The sequence below is a fragment of the Corvus kubaryi genome, unplaced genomic scaffold (assembly GCF_017639235.1).
Source record: "Corvus kubaryi isolate FWS band 111438036 unplaced genomic scaffold, C.kubaryi_AGA036_p1.0 split1-131, whole genome shotgun sequence".
Taxonomy (NCBI): Eukaryota; Metazoa; Chordata; class Aves; order Passeriformes; family Corvidae; genus Corvus; species Corvus kubaryi.
Window position 1 is genome coordinate 653,556 of NW_024582073.1, and position 19,836 is coordinate 673,391.

General features: G+C 36.3%; 1 protein-coding gene across 8 annotated transcripts in view; it reads right to left on the bottom strand.

The window, feature by feature from the left end:
* FAT1 (FAT atypical cadherin 1) overlaps nt 1-19,836 on the bottom strand; it is a 108,376-nt gene that overhangs the window by 69,778 nt on the left and 18,762 nt on the right. For all 8 annotated transcript variants that reach the window (XR_006020605.1, XR_006020606.1, XM_042053748.1 and 5 more), the window contains exon 3: nt 882-1,196. Coding sequence is in view for 6 of the 8 variants with exons in the window: in XM_042053748.1 (XP_041909682.1) it covers nt 882-1,196 (315 nt within the window). In the remaining 2 variants the exon portion in view is untranslated. The remainder of the gene's footprint in view (nt 1-881; nt 1,197-19,836) is intronic.

Sequence of the window (19,836 nt, forward strand, 5' to 3'; positions counted from 1 at the left end):
AAAGCTAAACTGGGCACAACCCAGCAAAATATTATTGAAATAAAACCAAGCTTTTCCTCAGGAATAATCTGTGGGAAAAACATCCAGTATATGTCTTATTTTCTCTACATTCAGAAGCAAGGGATGGTAGGCAACCCTTAAAATGTTTTCAGAATTACTGGGTAGATTCAGACTGGTTATTTTGTTTCCTGTCTCTCTGTCCTACACACCTTTCAGTATCTGCAATTCAGTTCCTAAAAGGTTACCTGCTTCTTGTATTTTTACTCCCCTGTTAAAACCTCAGTATTTTTTTCTGAAGCTTTCCAAATAACCAGTGAACTCTTTCTTTCCAATGCATAAAAGCCATACCTGAAAATAATCCTCCAGATTACGTATTTCTAGCAGTAGCAGTAGTTAATTACAAAGAAAGTCTCTTCTGACTGTGGGACAAGTGAGTCTGCAGATAATAAATGCTTCTGCCCCCAACAACAAAAAAAATTTAAAACAAGGCCTGGCAAAAAAACTACACATGAAACTTTGAAGACTGCTAAAAACAACTGGGATGAAACTAAACTAAAATACATTTTTTTACTGGGTACTTACTGCACTATAAAAATGCATGGACGTTGACCAGTCTAGAGTGGAGCTACTCAGAAGTAAGCCTTCACAAGATATGCCTGATGTAGACATCTAGTACTTTGAACCAAGTGTTTCTCAAATCTTTTTCTACATGTTTGTATAACTTACTAATATTGACACAGCCCAAGACACCAGGTTAACTCCAGCTATTGTGAAAGCATGTTTTCAATGTTAAACAAAGATTTTGATTTCACCTGGTTTATGCATTTATGCAAATACATTAGTTTATTAATATATAAAATAAAACACTGTGTTGTACTTACCAGTTTTGGGGTTTATTGAGAAGAATCCCTGCGGATTTCCACTTGTTATCTTGTAGGTTAATTTTTCGCTTGAGCTCGAATCTGGATCAAATGCCTCAATCTGAACGACAGATACATCTTTAGGCGAGTTTTCCATGACCTCTGGGTAATAAACTGGTTCTGTGGTCTGAGGAGCATTATCATTAACATCCCCAACTTCTATGTAGATTTCAATGAAAGATGATAAAGGCACAATGCCCTGGTCTGTTGCATAAACAGTAAGCCAGTAATGTGAAGTAGTCTCACGATCCAGGTGATCTGCAGTCTCAATAACACCTGTTCAACAGGAAGAAAGAGAAATCGAAAATGCTCAGTAACTATGCAGAAATGTGTAAAAATACAGTAAGCAACAAGTTTAAATAAATTAATAAATCAAAATGAATACAAGTTTAAAATAACCAACACTGATTCTAAAACGTGTGCTAATATACACACACAAACATATTAAGGCTAACCTGAAGCCGCAAAAAATAAAATTACCGTAACAGTTTTCAGCAATTATGCATCACATATTAAAACAATATACTACTTGATTTCCTTCCAACATCTTTTGAAATATACATCAGACCAGTTAGCACTATTCATAAAATTGGTTTTGCCTGAAAGATTAAATCAAATGTGTAATTCACAATCTTTTGGGATTTGAATGACCCTCTTTACTCCTTACAGTAAATTTTATACCATATTAAACTATCTGGTTTAGATGCCGAACTCTTGAGCTCTTTACTATTATTCATATTAATGAGCAACTACTTAAATGTTTTTATCTCCATGCCCAAATGAATTATTTGATTGAACTTTCTTAATGTCCTGATTTATGTTCACACAGAAATGTCACAGAAAAGAAAACAAAAGTTATACATAAGCCAACCTTTGCAGCATTAGGACTAACCAATGGCTGCCATTACTCTGGAAATGGAAGACAGAAAAAAAAAGGGGCAAAAATCTGCTCAATCTTACAAACATAAAATGAATTACAAAAAAAGGAACAACTACATAATTCACAAACTTAATAAAAAGCTGTCTGCTATGCATACAGGAGATTGTCTAAGTCAGAACTGATTAAAGAATTTACCCAGCAAGAAAAAATACAATTTTATTTTTATAAGCAGCTTACTCTACAGGTACAGCCATATTATGCATGTGTCAAAAGGGTATGTGGTATGGTGTAAACCATAACATGGGGGATGAATATTAAATAGATTCATGGAGCTATGGCACAATAAAAGCTCACCCTTTCCTCTTCCTGATCCAGTCACTCCTACAGGGTGCCTGATGTGAGAGATTTTCTGAATAGAACTTAAAATCAACCTGTTACATGTCAGGATGAGGGACAGCACAAGCCCTTAGAGCCATTTCAGTGGAAATTTTGAAGGGCTTTGTCACGGCTCTTACTATTTGTTACACACTCAACACACCAGGCTTAATCAGGATTGGAGCCAAGATGAGTCAAACTATCACCATGACAGCCAGTTTTGAACTCTGGATAAAGCTACATAATGTGACTATGCATGATGTGGCACTCCTTCTGAGCTCATTTACTGCACAGAGATACATGTATGTGTATATACATACATATACACACCATCAGTGAATAAATAAATATGCCACTACTTTCACAGGAGTTCTTCAGGAAACGAATTAACTCCAAGTATTGTGTCCTTTCAATACAGACATGTTTTTTTAATACATTATACTGACTGAGCAACATATTAAGGAATTACTTATTTATTCATTACTTTCTTTGCCTTATGAGAAGCTGCGTAAAGGTCTGACCATGACAGTTTAACATTTTAAGATGTCAATAAGATCACTTCAGAAGGGCTGGAGGGGATTGAAACTGATGCTTAGACCTGCAAATTCCCATATATAGCATTTCAACCAACATGGCATTTCAGAACTACCACCAGATGTCAGTGTGGAAATTGGTTTAATATAGCGTCAAAGGCTGCAGAATTGGGATAAAAAGGAGGGGCGCTGCAATTTCAAAATATACATGCAGTCTGCAAAGTTTTCCTGAAAGTAAACTACTGGCTTTATAATTTCCTTTTTTTTTTTTTTTTCATAACAACATCATCAACAACTTAGTTCAGGTGTTAATTAATACATTGTTAATTTCACATTTCCAGTTCCTCTGCCTCAGAATTTATATTTTGTTTGATGACAGTTTTACCATTAAAACAAAAAAAGTAATACTATCCAGTAGTCATTGGATTTGTTCACTGGTTACCTGAGTAGTTTCTGCACAAATTTGCTCTTAAAAACGAACACAGCCTTGAGCACTCAGTTACTCAGATTCTGCTTTGTAACTCATGGCACACTTTTTGCATGACTCTACTTCGGCCAGGAGACTTGCTTGAGAGTAAACAAATTTGTTACTCACTGTGGCCTCACTTCTAAATCTAAACACTGGATGTAGCATATAAGCACTTAATTCTGGGTAGACTCTATGTATGCCTTGGAAAGTTCTGTAAACTCTTCATGTCCTACCAAAGAGATGACTGGATTGTGTTAATTCCCTTTTAGCAAGGGTTCCAGCAATGCTGCTTTATTGCTTGTGATTAGTGCTGAAAAGTGCAACTGTTTCTATTTTACAACTCCCACTTTCTAAACAGTAGCTGCATCAGAAGTGGCAGATTAATTTTAACAGAGCCTTGACTGATTTTAAAGAAAGATAAAAATAGACTGTTGTTGGAAATGAAGCTCACTTCCTGCAATCTGCTCACCTAACATTTAGAAATTCTACCTCACTAGTTATCAAAGCCCTCAAGTAAAAAGATGACTGAACTTATTTTACTTTTGTAGTGTATCAGTTCTCAAATGCCCATTCCCTTAAGTCACATCTGTCACAAGGGATGAAGAGGAAAGAAGTACCACACCCAAAAAACAGCATCTCAAGAAGAAGTATGTGGGAAGACTTGGAGTATGATACAGCGTACATGGGCAACTTTGTCTTTTGGTTAATTTTTAATTTCAAATTAGATCTGCATATATAATATTACTTCTGTATATTTTACACAGACTTTGTAGAGTGTTCAATAAAAGGTTTAGAATCTGATGATCTGACCACTGGATGCATCACGTAACAGATTCCCCAACAGGATAGCTCTGGCTCTCAGATTGTCTCTGATTTTCTACAGGGCCACTCACACTCTAACCATGCATTAGTCAAAGTAATGCAAAATCTCTATTTGTCCATTTTTCTCATGTTTCTCACCCAACTGATCCTGAATTTTAGGGTGAACATATTTTCTTTATGTGGCTTTTATAATTCCAATCTGAAATAGAGAGCATTCAGGAAAACAATTTTGTGATCAGTCAGCTATGCAAAACTGTCTACCTGTTCAACACTAATGAACAGGTTATTTCCTGAATGATTTTGGGTTTTTTTAAAGGCACAAAAGACAGTTTAAAATAGATGCAATAGACAGGTATGAGTATGCAAGTTGGGAAACCTGTATTTGTGGATGCCCTACCCCTGGAAGTGTTCAAGGCCAGCTTGGATAGGTCTTTAAACAACCTGATCTACTGAAAGGTGTCTCTGCCCATGGGCACAAAGTTGGAACTAGATGATCTTTAAGGTTGTTTCCAGCTCAAACTATTCTACAATTCCATGATTACTAGAGACAGGCATCACAGGTAAGTGGATTACTTTAACAATATAAAAAATGAAGACTTGAAATAACATTCCTCCATCGTAAAAGCTATGCAAAAGGGAACAGGAAGACAAGGAACAAAAATTTCCCTTCAGCCTTCACATATGAAGGAGAGGCCACCACACCTAGCTCTCCTCATCGCTCAAAGCTGCAGGCAACAGAAAGGGAAGGGATGACTGGTCTATTAATGTGACTCAGCTTTCTTCCTGATGTTTCAGCCCAGCAATAAAATGGAACAGATATACTAATCTAGCACATGTTGGGGAAGGGGGGAGGGGACCAGGCTCTGACTATCAAAACTTGAATGTTTTCTGGTTCTACATCAGCATTTATGTCACAGAATACAAAACTAAACACACATAACTATATGAACTACTTCAGTTTTTTCTCTGCCCCTTCAATAGCCTGATCTTACATCAGTAATTACAAAACACCATCCTGTTGTCATTACTCTAGTTGAAATTGCTCCTGCTTCTGCCAGTTTAACACTAAATCTTTCCTGATTTTGCCTATGAGAACACGAGTAGCTTTGTTTTTAATTTCTATGCAACAATAATGAATAAAAATGCATGAAAACTTAGGTAGCCTGCTATACCTTCTAAGGAACACAAGCTCAAAGAATTTAACTGATTACTTTTTTTTTTTTTACAGAGATAACAATCATTCTCCTACCAAATCACAGGTCTAGAACCAGTCCTTAAAGTACCGTTGGTCTGTGTGTCAGTTTTCTGCTTTTGCAAATGTTGACTACAGTAGCCTATTTTACATGTTAGGGCAGCGTAAGATTGTATGATGCCTGAAAGCCAGCGCTCAGCACTTCTGGAGTTCATAAATTCACTGGCTCATAATTCCAGTGGTTCTCAAGACAACAGAGAGAAAACTGATCAGAACTCCTATATCAAACAGAAATAATAAAAAAATCTAATAAGAGTTAATTTGTTTTAATCTTGCAAACATCTAGATCCATTAAGCATCAATAGGATGCTGATCATATCAGTTTCAACAGCATGTTTTGGCTCCTAGGAAGAATTTTTTCTTCTTCTTCAAGTGGTGCAAGGCACATTTAAGGAGTACATTTTAAGTGCCTCTATTGTACCTTCAATGCTGTAAAAGCTCCATCTCTGCTCTAATTCTTCTCCCATTCACAGAAAATCTTAAATCAGCAGATTTCCCATCCATCCTCTATGCTAAGGCAGTTGGCTAATTTTGACTTTCATGAACCATTTGCTTTTTATGTAGCAAGACAAGTGGAAAAATCTACTAAAGAATCTTTAGCATGTATGGTAATCCCAAAAACTTACAAACATTATTATTCAAAACATACGGTGAAGTGAGGATTTCAAAATCATTTTTCACTTGACTGGCTGTGCAATCTTGCAGCCTTTCAGGTGATCAGGATAAAAAGAAATTCAAATTCAGTCACTAACCACCAGAGGGGAGCACAAAAGAGCTCTAAAGAAATGTTTCTCAGTCATCTGCAAGAGGACATCAGAACTGATTTTACAATATTCATATGTCTGAAATTTCAGACTAGATATTGTTCCCACTTTATACAATAGGACTTTTCTATCAATTTCATTAAAGGAAGGCAAAAGTCCTAAGTGACTACTGTAGAACAGAATTTGGACAGAATTTAATGTGGAGGAACAGGATGGTTTATGAATATAGCAACTGAGGAAAAAGTTGAAACATTAACCCCACTCTCAACAAGAACCAACTCTTCCTCCAATTTCAATCCCACAACACAAATCACTATAACCAAAGCCACTCTTAAAACAAAAATACGCAAAAAATACACCTCAAACCTGACACTCTTACATATGCCAATTCTATCTAATTAACAAACGCTCAAACTATAATACTCCCAATTCCCAGGGATGATCCTCCTTAAGTGTGCTTATCCATAAGAACTCTAATTAAAAATATTAATGATTCTGTAATGGAAATCAAAACCTGCGATCATTTCTCATCAAAGCATGAAAATGCAGTTTAGCAGAACTTGCCCCGGGAACGACATTTGAAACAAACTAAGAGAAATCCCTGGCCTGGAACATGATGCTTGAAATCTGATTACAAACTCAATTAATCTAATTTCTAATAAGTTGGGAAAATCAAAAAGCTTCTTCAGCTGCTTTAAAAGCCATTCAAGGGGCCACAGGGAAAGCAATATTTTACAAATTGCATGAACAAAAGTTTTGATCAAATGTGACCTTCAACAAACAACCATTTCAAATCAAAGTTTTAAAAGGCACTGGATTAAGCATGTTGTAAACACGGAGACATGCTGTCCCTCAATGGCACTAGACTTTCAGCACACCAATCCACACTGAAACTCTCCTGAATTCTAAACAAACAGCAAGTCACTGCAGGGTAAACTATCACTAAGGCCTGCACACTCTTGAATTAGAGATAAAATTGCTCAGCACATACTGCAGTTTACTATGTGAATCTCTGCTACCTCAAGATAGGCAACATATTTTCCAGAAGTTATTATACGAACAAGGGTCCAAAGGACCCCACCTCCCACAAGTTTACTGGCCAGTTTATCTGGGAAAATTTCTGCTTAACATTTTGTGAAACTTTGCTTAAGTTGTTCTTAAATAAAAAAAAGAGTCACATCAGCCTCACTTATTAGCGGTTTGGTTACCTCCCTAAGTAAAGTCTTATTTAACAGAATACCATCATACGTTGATTTCTAATGTTATACAATTCAAAACAGACAGTTTTCAGCTTGTTACTAAACTCTCCACAATTGCATGGCCAGAAGAGGCCAGGAAAACAGAGATATTTTATAAAGCTGGTATTTTCCGCTTAACTTTTGATTTTTTGGCCAGCTCATTTTATTTAAAATAGCATCTATTCTAACCAATACTTTGTTAATGACAGTCCAGTTCTTCAGCCTATCCAGATCAAACACAAATGAACACTAATTACTTCCTATTCAACTCTTCTTATATGCTCTATTTTTCCTAGATTTTTTTCTTACATTATTACTTACCATGACATGATAAGCATTTTCCTGAGCTATATAAATACAGAGGCTACAGCAGAGAAGGCAAGATTAAAAACCAAAAAAACCCAGCCCCCCACCCTTCAAAAACCTGCACCCACAAGAAACCAGGAAAGAGCATCTGGCACAGGAAAAGATGAAGTGCTTGTCTGCTTCTCAGCAGACCCCAGATGCCTTGAAGAGCAACACATCCATACTCTTTTGTCCTCCTTTTCCCCTTGAGTAACTTCTAGAGGCACAGTCAAATCAGGACAGTTGGCAAGTGCAACCCCGTGTGCTCCTATGTGTTACACATGGGAATTCTTTACTTGTTTTTTTTCCTCCACTTTATGATCCCTGTCAGAAATGCTAAGAAGAAGGAAGGTGACTTGAAAAAAAGAGTGCATTTATTAATAGTTATGGTATCCGACCACACAAGATGAAACAGACTATAGCAGACTAGAGTGCATTACTTACAAGTACTACACCCATCTGTAATACGCAGTAAAATTGTGATTTTATTACTAATTGTGGCCAGTGTCATAGCTCAGATTCTTTCCACTTTTACAGTAATTTAAAAAAAAAACCCTCTATCTGTGTTTCTGTTAAGTTAACTTCCTTCTGATAACTTCTGGAACTTCTGGCAACCACTATAATCTGACATTGGGAAATGCCTTGAAGCAGCAGTCACAACCCTACATACCAAAAAGAGTTTTACAATTTGAAGGTTTTCAAGCATGTAACCTATTGAACTCTGAAGAAAAAAATTACTCTTTCCCTGAGGCTGCTGTGCTACCGTAACTCAGGCCTCTACTAAGCACCAGTGTGTAAGGGACAACTAAACCTTAAGCCTTCCATGCTTCTAATAGCATCCAATGCTAATGTCAATAGAATTTAATAGTATTTGATCACTCAAGTGTCATAAATAATCACTTAGTAAAACCAAAACAAAGACAGCACAATATCACTTTAATTTTACACAGACCAACTATCCTTAAGCACTGAAAATTTTACATATGTCCTGCCACAGAGACAACAAACTAGTCAGTATCAGTACTAAAAACATCAGCTGAAAAGACCAAAATCTCCACCCTGGTAACTCCATGAAGCAATCTCTTTTTAAAGAAAGAACAGAATGAGATTCCTCTTGCAAAAGTGAAATGTCAGCTCATCCACTCTATAAACACGGCAGAATGCCAAGAGAGGCACTGCACTCTAACTCCTGAAATATTAAAGACCTGTGGCATGCAGTGTGAACTTTTGAAAAGTATATACAATCTCTTCTTTTTAAAGAAGTATTACTTTTGACAAATAAGCTGAGCTGGAAAAGTTCCTTATTTTTATCGCATGTGCACTTTCACCAGGAAGCATTATGTGATTACGCCTCTATGGAACAAAGTGCAAAAGCCACCCAGAGAAATATGATTTGCTCTTCAGCTCCATAGCAATTTAAAGCTTATCACTGACAATGCAAGCTACTTGTATCAGACATCTTGCATCTGAAGATTCACACAGACTAAACAGTACAGTTTCAGAATATAAATAATCCTTGCTTGCAGCCCTGAAGGAGAGCAAAAAGTTTTAGCAACTATTGCTTGCCTTTGAATTACACATGAACAAGAGATGCTCACTGCTTTTCACTCTCCTCTTCCCCAGAAGTATTAATTAGGCAAAGATAGAAAGACTGTAACCTGGCAACAAACCATCAATACGGTGTTTTCCATACCTCAAAGAATTTGGGTGACTTGTCTGCAAACAAGTCTGAGGAATATGAATGCGCAAAACTAATGATCCAGTCTAGTTTTAAGTAGTTTATTTTTTTCTTTTCAACCACTCAGAAATTCTTCTGTTTTGCCTAAGCTGACATGCAAATTAACACATTCTGATTTATTTTTAAATAATTTGGTGCTTTACCTTTACAAGCATCCTGGTTAACTGCATTTTAATGCTAGGGGGAAAAAACAACCAAAAAACAACCAACCAACAAACATAAGATTTTCACATGCACCCCAAGATAGTATCATCTAACATACATAATCAATATAAATGTTCCTTCTAATAGTTACAGCTTATCACATATATTTTACATATTTTACACATTTATTTCTTTAAATATTCAGTAAGTTACTACACAGTGGTTTTAATTCACTTTATATGCATATAATACTTCTTCTTTATCAGAAATAAATTCTTCTTTATAAGAAAGGCAATGAAAAATCTTAAACTTCACAATTTCAGCTTCAGAGAATGCACAGAAAAATTTCTCTCAGGAAAAGCTACAAAAAAAATACTTAAAAGAAGCTGAAAGTATCATATTGGAACCACAAGTCTTTTGTCAGAATTTATAAAGGCAGATTCCAGAAAATGTAATTAAATTTTGTTTAGAGCTCTTTGACATAGTAATATACACATTTCAACTTGTGTCTTGTGTACTACCAGCTGAGAAATCATGCTTAGCTAGAAATGTGAAATGGAAAGCAACTCCTGTTGCTGTTTCAAGGACAAATTTCTCATTTTCTAACAAATCATGGCCTGGGAAGTTTCAAATAAAATCACTATCAGTATCAGCAAGTTGATGGTACTATAGCAGTAGCAAGACCTTAAACATACCAAGTCCACCACTGCTTTCTCTCTTTCCAGGGACCAGATATTGCAAATTCTGGGAGGTGGGAAGGGAAGAATATCACTGGAAGGCAGAACCCACCCTTAAACAGAACTATCACCAGCAGAGCATATTTAAAATTTTAACTAAAACAAACCTGAATGGAATAAAGAAAAAACCTCAGTCATAATAAAATGATGGTTTATACCTCAAATTCAACTTCACTAGTTGAATTTGAACTGACTAGATGTAGCGAAATATATAGCCAAATCCAGTTTTGTAGCAGTCTCTTAAGTAAATGTGATATTAGTACAAGCTCTCAAACCCTCCAGATTTCATTAAAAAATTACTGTATTTGAAATCAAAGAATTTCTATGACACTAATGGAACAGCAAGAGCAGTCAGTGAAACAATCAGATGCTATCAGTGTCCAGTGAATCCTGTCTCACTTTTCCAAACAAGTTATCAATACAGTCCTTTTAAAATATTTTCTGGGGACAAAAACTTGGCATCCAAAGAGCCTCAGCATATGGTCAAATCCAAACCTTGACATAAAACTTAAAACACAGAAAAATTTATGCATCACTTCTTTGCTATGAACATACAGCAGTAATTTGAATTGTGTTATTCAACTGTATAATTGTGTTATATATAGCTTATAAACCAGGCAGATAGACCTGGTCGATTTGAAGAAATACAGAATGTTCAACAGTTAAGAGGAGCTATCCCTTAAATAAGCATCTAGAGATAGTAAAAAGACCTAGAAGCAAAGATGTGGATAGTTAAAGCTCTACACCAAAGACAGACTATATTTTAAAACATTGAGAAAATAGATTTTTCACATAGCATTTAAATGGGTAAAGTAGAATAAAAAATGGGGCAAAAACAGAATTGTAAATAATTATATGCAGTAACATTTTAATTTCTAGTTCCTGCCACTTTACTTTCTGCACATTTCTACAAAAAACAAGTCAAATGAATGGAAAACACAGTGTTCAGACCATTTATAAAAGAAAAACAGTTCTTACATATATTCCTAAAATTGTCTACATAAAATATTATGCCCAGAAATTACGATTTGGTACTAGGTAGCCTGGGCTACGGGCAATGACTCTCCTAAGGTCCACAAGAATTGTGAACTTCCTTCCAGGAAGTTGGGGGGTTGGTGAGGGGGAATTTTCGCAATTAGAAGATCCGTGATGGCGTTGCTTTAGAACTCAACTGATTACTTCCAGTTCAAAAAATCTTTTGGGACAATGGCAGACAGCTCCCATTGTCAGCCTCATTTATGGTCATTTTAATAGTTCCAGCTTATTTCTGTCAGCTAGGCTGCTTGTATGTCAAGCTTTCGGACAGGCAATATAATTGCTATACAGAGGAACAGTACCATGTTGCTAAAGCTCAATATGGAGAGACATAAAAACCCCCTGATGAGTCCACATTAGGGAAATGTAATGTTAACTCCTATGTCAATTGCAAAAATCATTGTAATACAACCACATACAATCTACGTTTCCTTGAACAGAGAGCAAGCAAAGCAAGCTTTGCTGTTAACATGAGCAGTCATTCATGATTTAAGAGAAAGCTTGCTGAAAAAAACATGACTGCAATACAACACCAAAATTACAGCAGGTTTATAAAATACTAGAGAAAGCAGAACAAACTGCCAGCAGGTTCTAAGCCAAGCATGTGGGCTTTCGGTACTTGCAAAAGCAGCTTCTCTTACTACACTACATGAGCAAGGTTCGTAGGATCTGATGCAAGTCGTTGCTCTGATCACCCATCCCCTTATTCAGGACAGTTTTATATCTTCAGATAAAGACACAACCAGTTTCTGTGTCTCATGAAACACAGTTACATAGTAGTATAAAATTAGAATAAGAAACTATGTTTAAGCAAAACACTTTGGGATAATATTGTTAAGCTATTTTCAGCTAAGTTACCCTCATGACCAAGAGAATTTCTACTAAAATGTTGGTGATTCATAAACAAGTGAAGGCTTTTTACAGGACCACTGTTTGTTTACTTATGAACATCAAAGATAAAGAAGGAAATTATTTAATCAATTTTTATAAAGAATGTGTACTAGCCTCTGCATGAGAAATGCCAAGGGTGAATTTCTATGTTCTTTGTTAAAGTTTATACAAATTTTTTAAATACATACACGAATGAACACATACATGCTCTTTAGAACTCTGGCTTCACCAGTGACTGCAAAATCCCTCTTAACTTTGCTATCAGTCGTCTTATTAGTAAAGAATTGTTGACAAAGGGTGTGGTAAGTCTAATAATTTAGCTGGGAAACGGGGACCCTCTGAAGGGGAAATTCCTCTGCAAATGGCCCCAGGAATTTCAAAACTAACTGGAGTTGACAGATTAACCTAGGTTCCCCTTAGGCAGAAGAAGAGTCTACAAGGAAAATAATGAGACGCATGGGAAGCCAATTACGCACAAGAGCAACACATTTAATTGTTCAGAAACTGGCTTGTTGATCCAGAAGGATCTAGCTGTTTAGACCTCTGCAAACTATTAAAACTTGGACAGTTCTACAACAAGTACACTTTGAAACTATTAAACTTTACAGATTACAGGTTTTGTCTGTAAATCTCGGAGCTTAATGACCACCTTAAATAAGGAAAATTGCTCCATCTATCCCAAGAATCCTCTTCCTGCACACACAGCATTTCTCACAGACTCCCTTTTTGGTGCCAATTTGAAACTGCATCTTACCTTGTGTTACTTCTGCAAAAGTGACACTGAAGGCCCAGCAAGCCCAACAGAGCAGTCCTACCCTTCAGTAAGAAGCAGTTACAGCTGTGTTCCACAGCAACTCTGGCTCATGACTAACCCACAACAAAAAACTGTTGTTTAGCACGTGTGTGTTATTTACGCGTGGTTGTGGTTTTGACTGCTTCAATTTTGCTTCAAGCTTTCAGTCTCCAAAATATTTTCAGTTGCAGAAACTGCTGGTTAGCAATGACAGTTTCCAGACCAGCACTGAGCAAGAAAAGATACTGGTAGTTATCAAAAGGCAGGTAGCATGTTGAGGAATACTGGAAATCAGGCTATTACTGCTGTTCGTATTACTGCACCAGGTAGCTATATACACAATAGCACTTAATTACTTCCAACAGAAATGCTGCTCCCAAGCAGATTTCTGTGTACAAAGAAGAGCTGATATACCTCTGGGCATGCTAATGCTAGGAGAACAAAGCAAATCAACAAAGTCATGAAATTAAAGCATCTGGGACCCAGTGACATCAAAAGACATTTTCATCCTTGTTCTGACAAAGTCAGATTTATTAACTTACAAAATATCCATTTATTTATTCAGACTTTATTTCTACATGGTTCCAGCTGGGATTCTACATTGATCAGTACCTGTTACACTAATTTTTTTATTAGCCTTATTAGCCTTTGCATATGAATCAAATTAAACACAATGCCATACAGAGACACATTTCTGCATTTGTCTGGTTTTGAGTAAAAACTTAAAACTAGAGGAATAATGAAGGCAAAGAGTTTTGCTACCATAAAATTATTTTTATTCTCTTTGGTTATGATTACTGCACCAAGCAAATGAGAAATCCTCCATCTGTGAGCAAATTCTTATAGCACATTGAAGAATCAGTACCTACCATCTAAGAAGAAGACATGTAACTAGAAAACTAGAGATTACTTACCAGATGTCTAGTATACTTATGTGTGGGGGCTCTGGCTGCTTGTTGGGAAATGGTTTCAGTCTTTCTCACATAAATAATGGATAACTGCATGTACGGTTTTAATCAACATTCTCCAGAATAAAAAAAAAATTACTAAAGGTTGTAGAAATGAAGGCAAGTTACAGTTAAAAAGTAAAAATATTCACTTTATATTTTTTGTTTACTAGTAGAACCTGCAAGCATTTGGATGAACAGAGACCACAGAGTGCCTCTGACAGAATTTCCATTGAAAAAGCTCTTAATTATTCTCCACAGAAATGTTTTTTGCTCGATAACTGCACCCTTCATAACAATACCAAAGAAAGGAAATATTATGAATAACACTTCATAAAACCATAATTTGTCATGAAGCCATAACAGAAGTAAATCAACTCTGTCAACCAACACTAGAACCCTCTGTAAATGAAAGAACAATATGATATTGTAGGTAAGCAGTAGACCATTTAGACACAAAATGCATTTTTCTCCTGAACCACTGAGTACTTTTCCTTATTTAAGAAATTCACAGAATACACAGAAACTAGATGGAGTTGCACCAGGAGACCATCTCAAATCTCTGTATCTGTGCATAGCTGTTGTCAAAAAAACCCAAAACATTCTCTAATGTTGGCCATTCTTGTGTTTGACTGGACTGAATGACTCAGTTTCCAAGGTATTTTTTTATCATCCTGGAATTACAAAAATGCATTTCTTATTCCATTTCCTCCCATCATCACATGCTGGATCAATATTCACTCAAACCTTTACTCCACACAGTCAGCAGTAAGCTTGCTCTCATTCTAATCGTCACCCCCTTCTTATTAAACAACACACATTAAAACTGATGTGTCATTTGAGTCAATGACAACTTGACAACTCATTTTCCACTAACAGTTTTTGAACCTTCTCACACTTTCCTCCTCTACCTTAACTGTATCTGGAAAGATTCAAGTCAGTTCAAAATTTCATTACAGAATTTCACCATTCAGTACAAACATTTTGAAGCCAGAAAAAGCTAATTGAAAAGTGCAAGTTCTATGATAGTTTTTGTTTTTAATATTTACAAGCACAGTTCCTGATCTGTTGGTTTCTGTACTTAACAGACAAGGCCCCATTCAGAAATCTGATGAGGAATGGTGAAAAATAGTTTGGACTATAACCTGCTTAGATTTTTATCACTTTTTTTTTTGAGCCATCTTTTGTGTATATCCATACACAAGTAATCCACTTATTAACAAATTGTCATCTCTTCTTACATATTTTTTTACTTTAAAATTACTGTCTGAACAACCACAGGCAACCCAAAATATTACTGTACTAGTTAAAAGGACAGGTAGAAAGCACAAAGATAAAACAAACATTAAAGGAAGGCACAGGTCATTTTTCCACTTCTGATTAATCTACTAAAATTGACACTGTAATATTTAAACTACCTTCAAAGTAAACTATCATACCAGACTTCTTGTGCGAAGGAATAATCATCTTTCCTTCCCCCCTCCCAAAGTAAGTCACATTCCTTGCACAGGCAGCTGGACATTTGTTAATCATTAACTGGTTTTGAAATAATGATGGAGAGAAACTGCTAGCTATTTCTCACAATGGTACACCAATAAAACCTTTCAAACAGAAGATATAGTGAATACTGTAAAATTATTTACAGTAAGAAAAAGATGCTGTATTATCATAGCTCATTCAATATCTTGGTGACAATATTTGTTGTTGTGAGCAAGACTTTCTGTGTTCAAACCTAAGTAATTAACTCAGAAATTTCATCAATAAAAAACTAGCACTTTTAGCTAAAACAGAAAGAGATATCTTTTAAGAAGATGAACTGTGCTGCTAACATTTCGAATAATAAAATAATACATATGACCAGAATTGCAACACCAAATATAATAGAGGCATAACCAATGCACACATTCCAATCTTATCTAGAATCGCTTTGATTCACTCTACCTCGCTTTCATTACAGGAAGGGCACAGCAAGGGCATTCCTCTCAGATCAAACAGAAAATTCCACAGACAGAAGTTTCCACATGTCTGATTCGTTGCAGATTAAACCCTTATCATTAGACAGCAATCTCTAATTTTCATAGAGACAGGATATACCCTGTCGTGGCAAATCTACGGGCAAAGTGGGGAGGCAGATTAAGAAAAAAATAAATATAAAGCCCCTGTAGAATGGAGATGTATTCCCTGTGAAAGAGCTATATATGTCACTCTCACAGCCTTGGAGAAACGGAGGGGACAACCTATCAACAATAAAGACCACATACAAAATTCCATAATCCATAATTCCATCATAAACTTTTTTGCACTGAAAGTCTTTAGAGCTGAACTACCAAACTCCCTCTCTCTCATAAGTACAACCAGGACTACAGGCAACACATACAAGAAGTCTGTATTCATTTTTAGCATATTATTCATTCACTCTATTCACTTTCAGCATATTATGTTACCAGTATCTTCATTTTTTTACCACATGACTGGATCAGCTCTGTAATGCTCATGTACATTAACAGTAACACTAAAATCAGAAGGCTATTCTGTTATTATGCTTCTTGCATTTTGAAATTTGTAATATAATAACCTTTTAATCTTTAAATCCTATACAAAATATGAACAAGTGCACTATGATCAGCAACTTCAAAACCAAAACTCGGGAATTTTCACTTTCCTGTGTATAGAGGTAGTTTCAAGCTTCTTGCATCAGCAAAATAAAACACTTTTATATAAACACCCAAAATGATTGATTTAAGAAACATGCAGATTTTGGAAATGATTCATATCACTGAGGATTATTCTAGGTAGAAGATTAGTCAAAAAAGCAATGCAATTACTGAATTTTCTACGTGTAACTTGCCAACATACAGGCAGATATTCAGTTCTGTTATCAGCAATACCACACTGACAAGTCTGCAAAGACACAACTCTGAGCCAAAAGAACTGTTAATGACCACCACTACTAGTAGGTCAAGTCAATTAATATCCACTAACTCAGCAGTTTGCTCTTTAACCCTAATGCCAATCCAAACTACGCAACTACTTATAAGAAACATGAACATATTGATTATCCTTGTTCACAAATAATTTTAAATTAAAAAGAAGCAGCGATTAGAATCACGTATAGAACACAAGGAGCTTGGGGAAACCTCATTTCTGAGCACAGAAATGATTTGTTGCATTCCTGTTGCTAGATTCTTTGGACACTTCTGTTTTTCCAAAAATCCCTCTCTGATGGCACTGGAATGCTAGAGATTTTCTTTTCTTGAGGCACATGGAGAGTGATGAATTGAAAATTCATTTTTGGTCACATTCAGATGTCCAGTATAATAAAGTCACAGATGCAGTAAGAACGATATACAGATTAAAAAATGGACCTGCAAAACCTAGTTTCAGCAAAGCCCAAAGTATTTTTAAATCCAAGTTCTAAAGCTGCAACTACTGCATGTAATAAGTTCTGGGAGTTTGCCAAATACTTATGTAGGTTTGTCCTTTGTTAAGTATGTCCAAATGCTGTATGATTAAAGCCTAAAATCTTCAAAGAAAAGAATAAACATTACGCAATCATTTCAAGCTCCCCTCCTTTGACCTTAATATGTACTTCAAAAGCTCAGCAGATGCTTAGTAGGAAATAAATCCCCAATTTGACAGATGTCCTAACAGTGATATAGCAAGATGCACCTTCCATAGCTTTTGGCAACCCTTTCCTTTTATTATTCCTCTGCCCACAAGTACTTTTCAAGTCAAAGAGAGACCCAAGCAAGTTAATAGGCCCTTAATATCTATTCTGCTGCCCGAACTGTTTGCTGTTTATAAGGCAATCTTTGGGACCGCATGGGGCTTAGCCCCAGTTCATCTCCTACAGAGACACGGCCCCCAGGCAGCTCTGTTTTCATCAAACCAAGCTGTAACCCAATCAACACCTTTCACAACAGAACAATCCCTTACTTTCAGCATGCCTGCAGTAGAGGAGGGGAGCCTCAGCTTTTGTACGGGATCCCTATTTGGCAGCTAAGGTGATGTTTTACTCAGTAGGATACCTAAGAAAACTCAAACTATTTTGGAAGATGCCCCTGCCAACAGAAAACATATGATGAATATGTTTGTCTAAAACTAATTCAGCTTTTTCCAAAGACACATTCTAAAAGCTGCATTAACAACCTAATAGCACTTTGGGAGTTGCCACCATCACAAATGCAAATTACATGGTTTCCTTCAAGCCTAAGAAAGAAAAGTAATTCCCTAGCTCCAGGCTGCTCAGGACCTTGGTCCAAACCCGGGCCTCTTTAACCTCTGCCAAACTGAAACTCGACATTAGTTCCAAATGCCAGGCTTACTTTGATGAACCTAAAAAGAAACACAAATGCAACAGCATCATATCACAGTTTAACCCAGTGGCATCATTAGTTCTAGACCTTAGAATACATTCCAGTTCAATGTCCAGTCTAGCACAAAGCTGCAAACTGGAGTCAAAAGCAGACGGTCCCTGACAGGTTAACCCGGTAACCTCTTCTGAACTGGAGTACTAACAAGCACTTGACTAAATTCAGGTGTCAGGCAGCCAGCCCATGGTACCAGCAACTAAGCAAAGTATTTCACACTTGAAAGTTAGTTATCTCCTAGTAAAATACTTTCTGGATTGCTTTTCATGGATAGCAGCAAATTTAGGCCTTGTCCTCAGTCTAACAGATAGTGGGTCCCTGGCTCTCACCTTTATTTCTTTAATCAGACACAAATTGTGCAGAACTCTTAAAAGACAAGATTTTAGATTTCTGCTAATACTAGAGGAGATGTAGAAGTACAAAAATCATTCTCAGCAGGCTGGTGTTACAACTATTTGTACTGTCTCATAAAAGAGAATCTATGTGCCAAACGCCTCATTTTTAAAACCATAACAAATGGGCGGAAAATATATTTTAGTTGCATGAAATTTGAAGCAAATGTTTTTTAAACTCAAAATACTACTCAATTTAGGCACAGTTACTTTTTGGGGTTTTTTTAACATAACTAATTTCTTCTTCACAATGGCACAAGTTTGCCTTAATGCCACTGAAGAAAAATGCCATAAAACCAGAAATAAATCATACAGATCATATTCTGCATCATCTTCACTCTCTTTTCAACATCATACTGAACACATGCAAACCCACTCGATATCCTTAACTAGAAAGCAGAAAATAATACCCCATTTTAGAAATAGTCTACCCAGGTTTTTTTAGTATCTGTAATTAACAACCACAAGTATGCCTCCTCAATTTAAGTGTCCCACACAGATGTCTACCATCTTGCACACTAAACTAGAATTTCAGCTCTGCTCCATATATATAGCATGCTAGACTACCACTGAAAATTATGGTAGGAAACAGGGGTCATAAAAACATGGGATAAATGCTTTAAAAAACAGGTCATTGTGTTTGGGTGGGCATAGTACCATAAGTGGCTTTATTATTTATTGTCACAATGCAACCTTTCTTCTGGTGGCTCTGGAGAAGCTTGATAAGGGCTCTTCTGCAAAGGATTCACAAGAGTGTCAGTGGGAGAGTTGAAATGTGCAGACCTGGTCTAGGGTCAGTGAAGTTGTTCTCATGCTGCTCATCTTTCTCAATTCAACACCAAAGGGAGAGAATGCCCAGGCAAAGAACAAAATAAATATGCCACTAGAAAAAGTCCTCAACATGGATCAGCATTAAAATATCTTTCCAGAGCAGTTAACTGCCAAAGTAATCCTTACTTGCCCTCGCCCCCTTTTTTAAAGTGTTTTAAGTGTTATTTTTACAAAACTCTCCTCATAGAGAAGACTAAAGAAATGACTATTTCTGCATTTCTGACCTAAACTACTTCATGCCTCCAGAAGAACAGCTGTATTTTTATTTAGCACAGATAAACTAAAACTTCTTTAACAGATATGTTCCCAAAATTTCTCAAAACACAAAAAATCCCCCAACCCAACATACACTTTTATCCT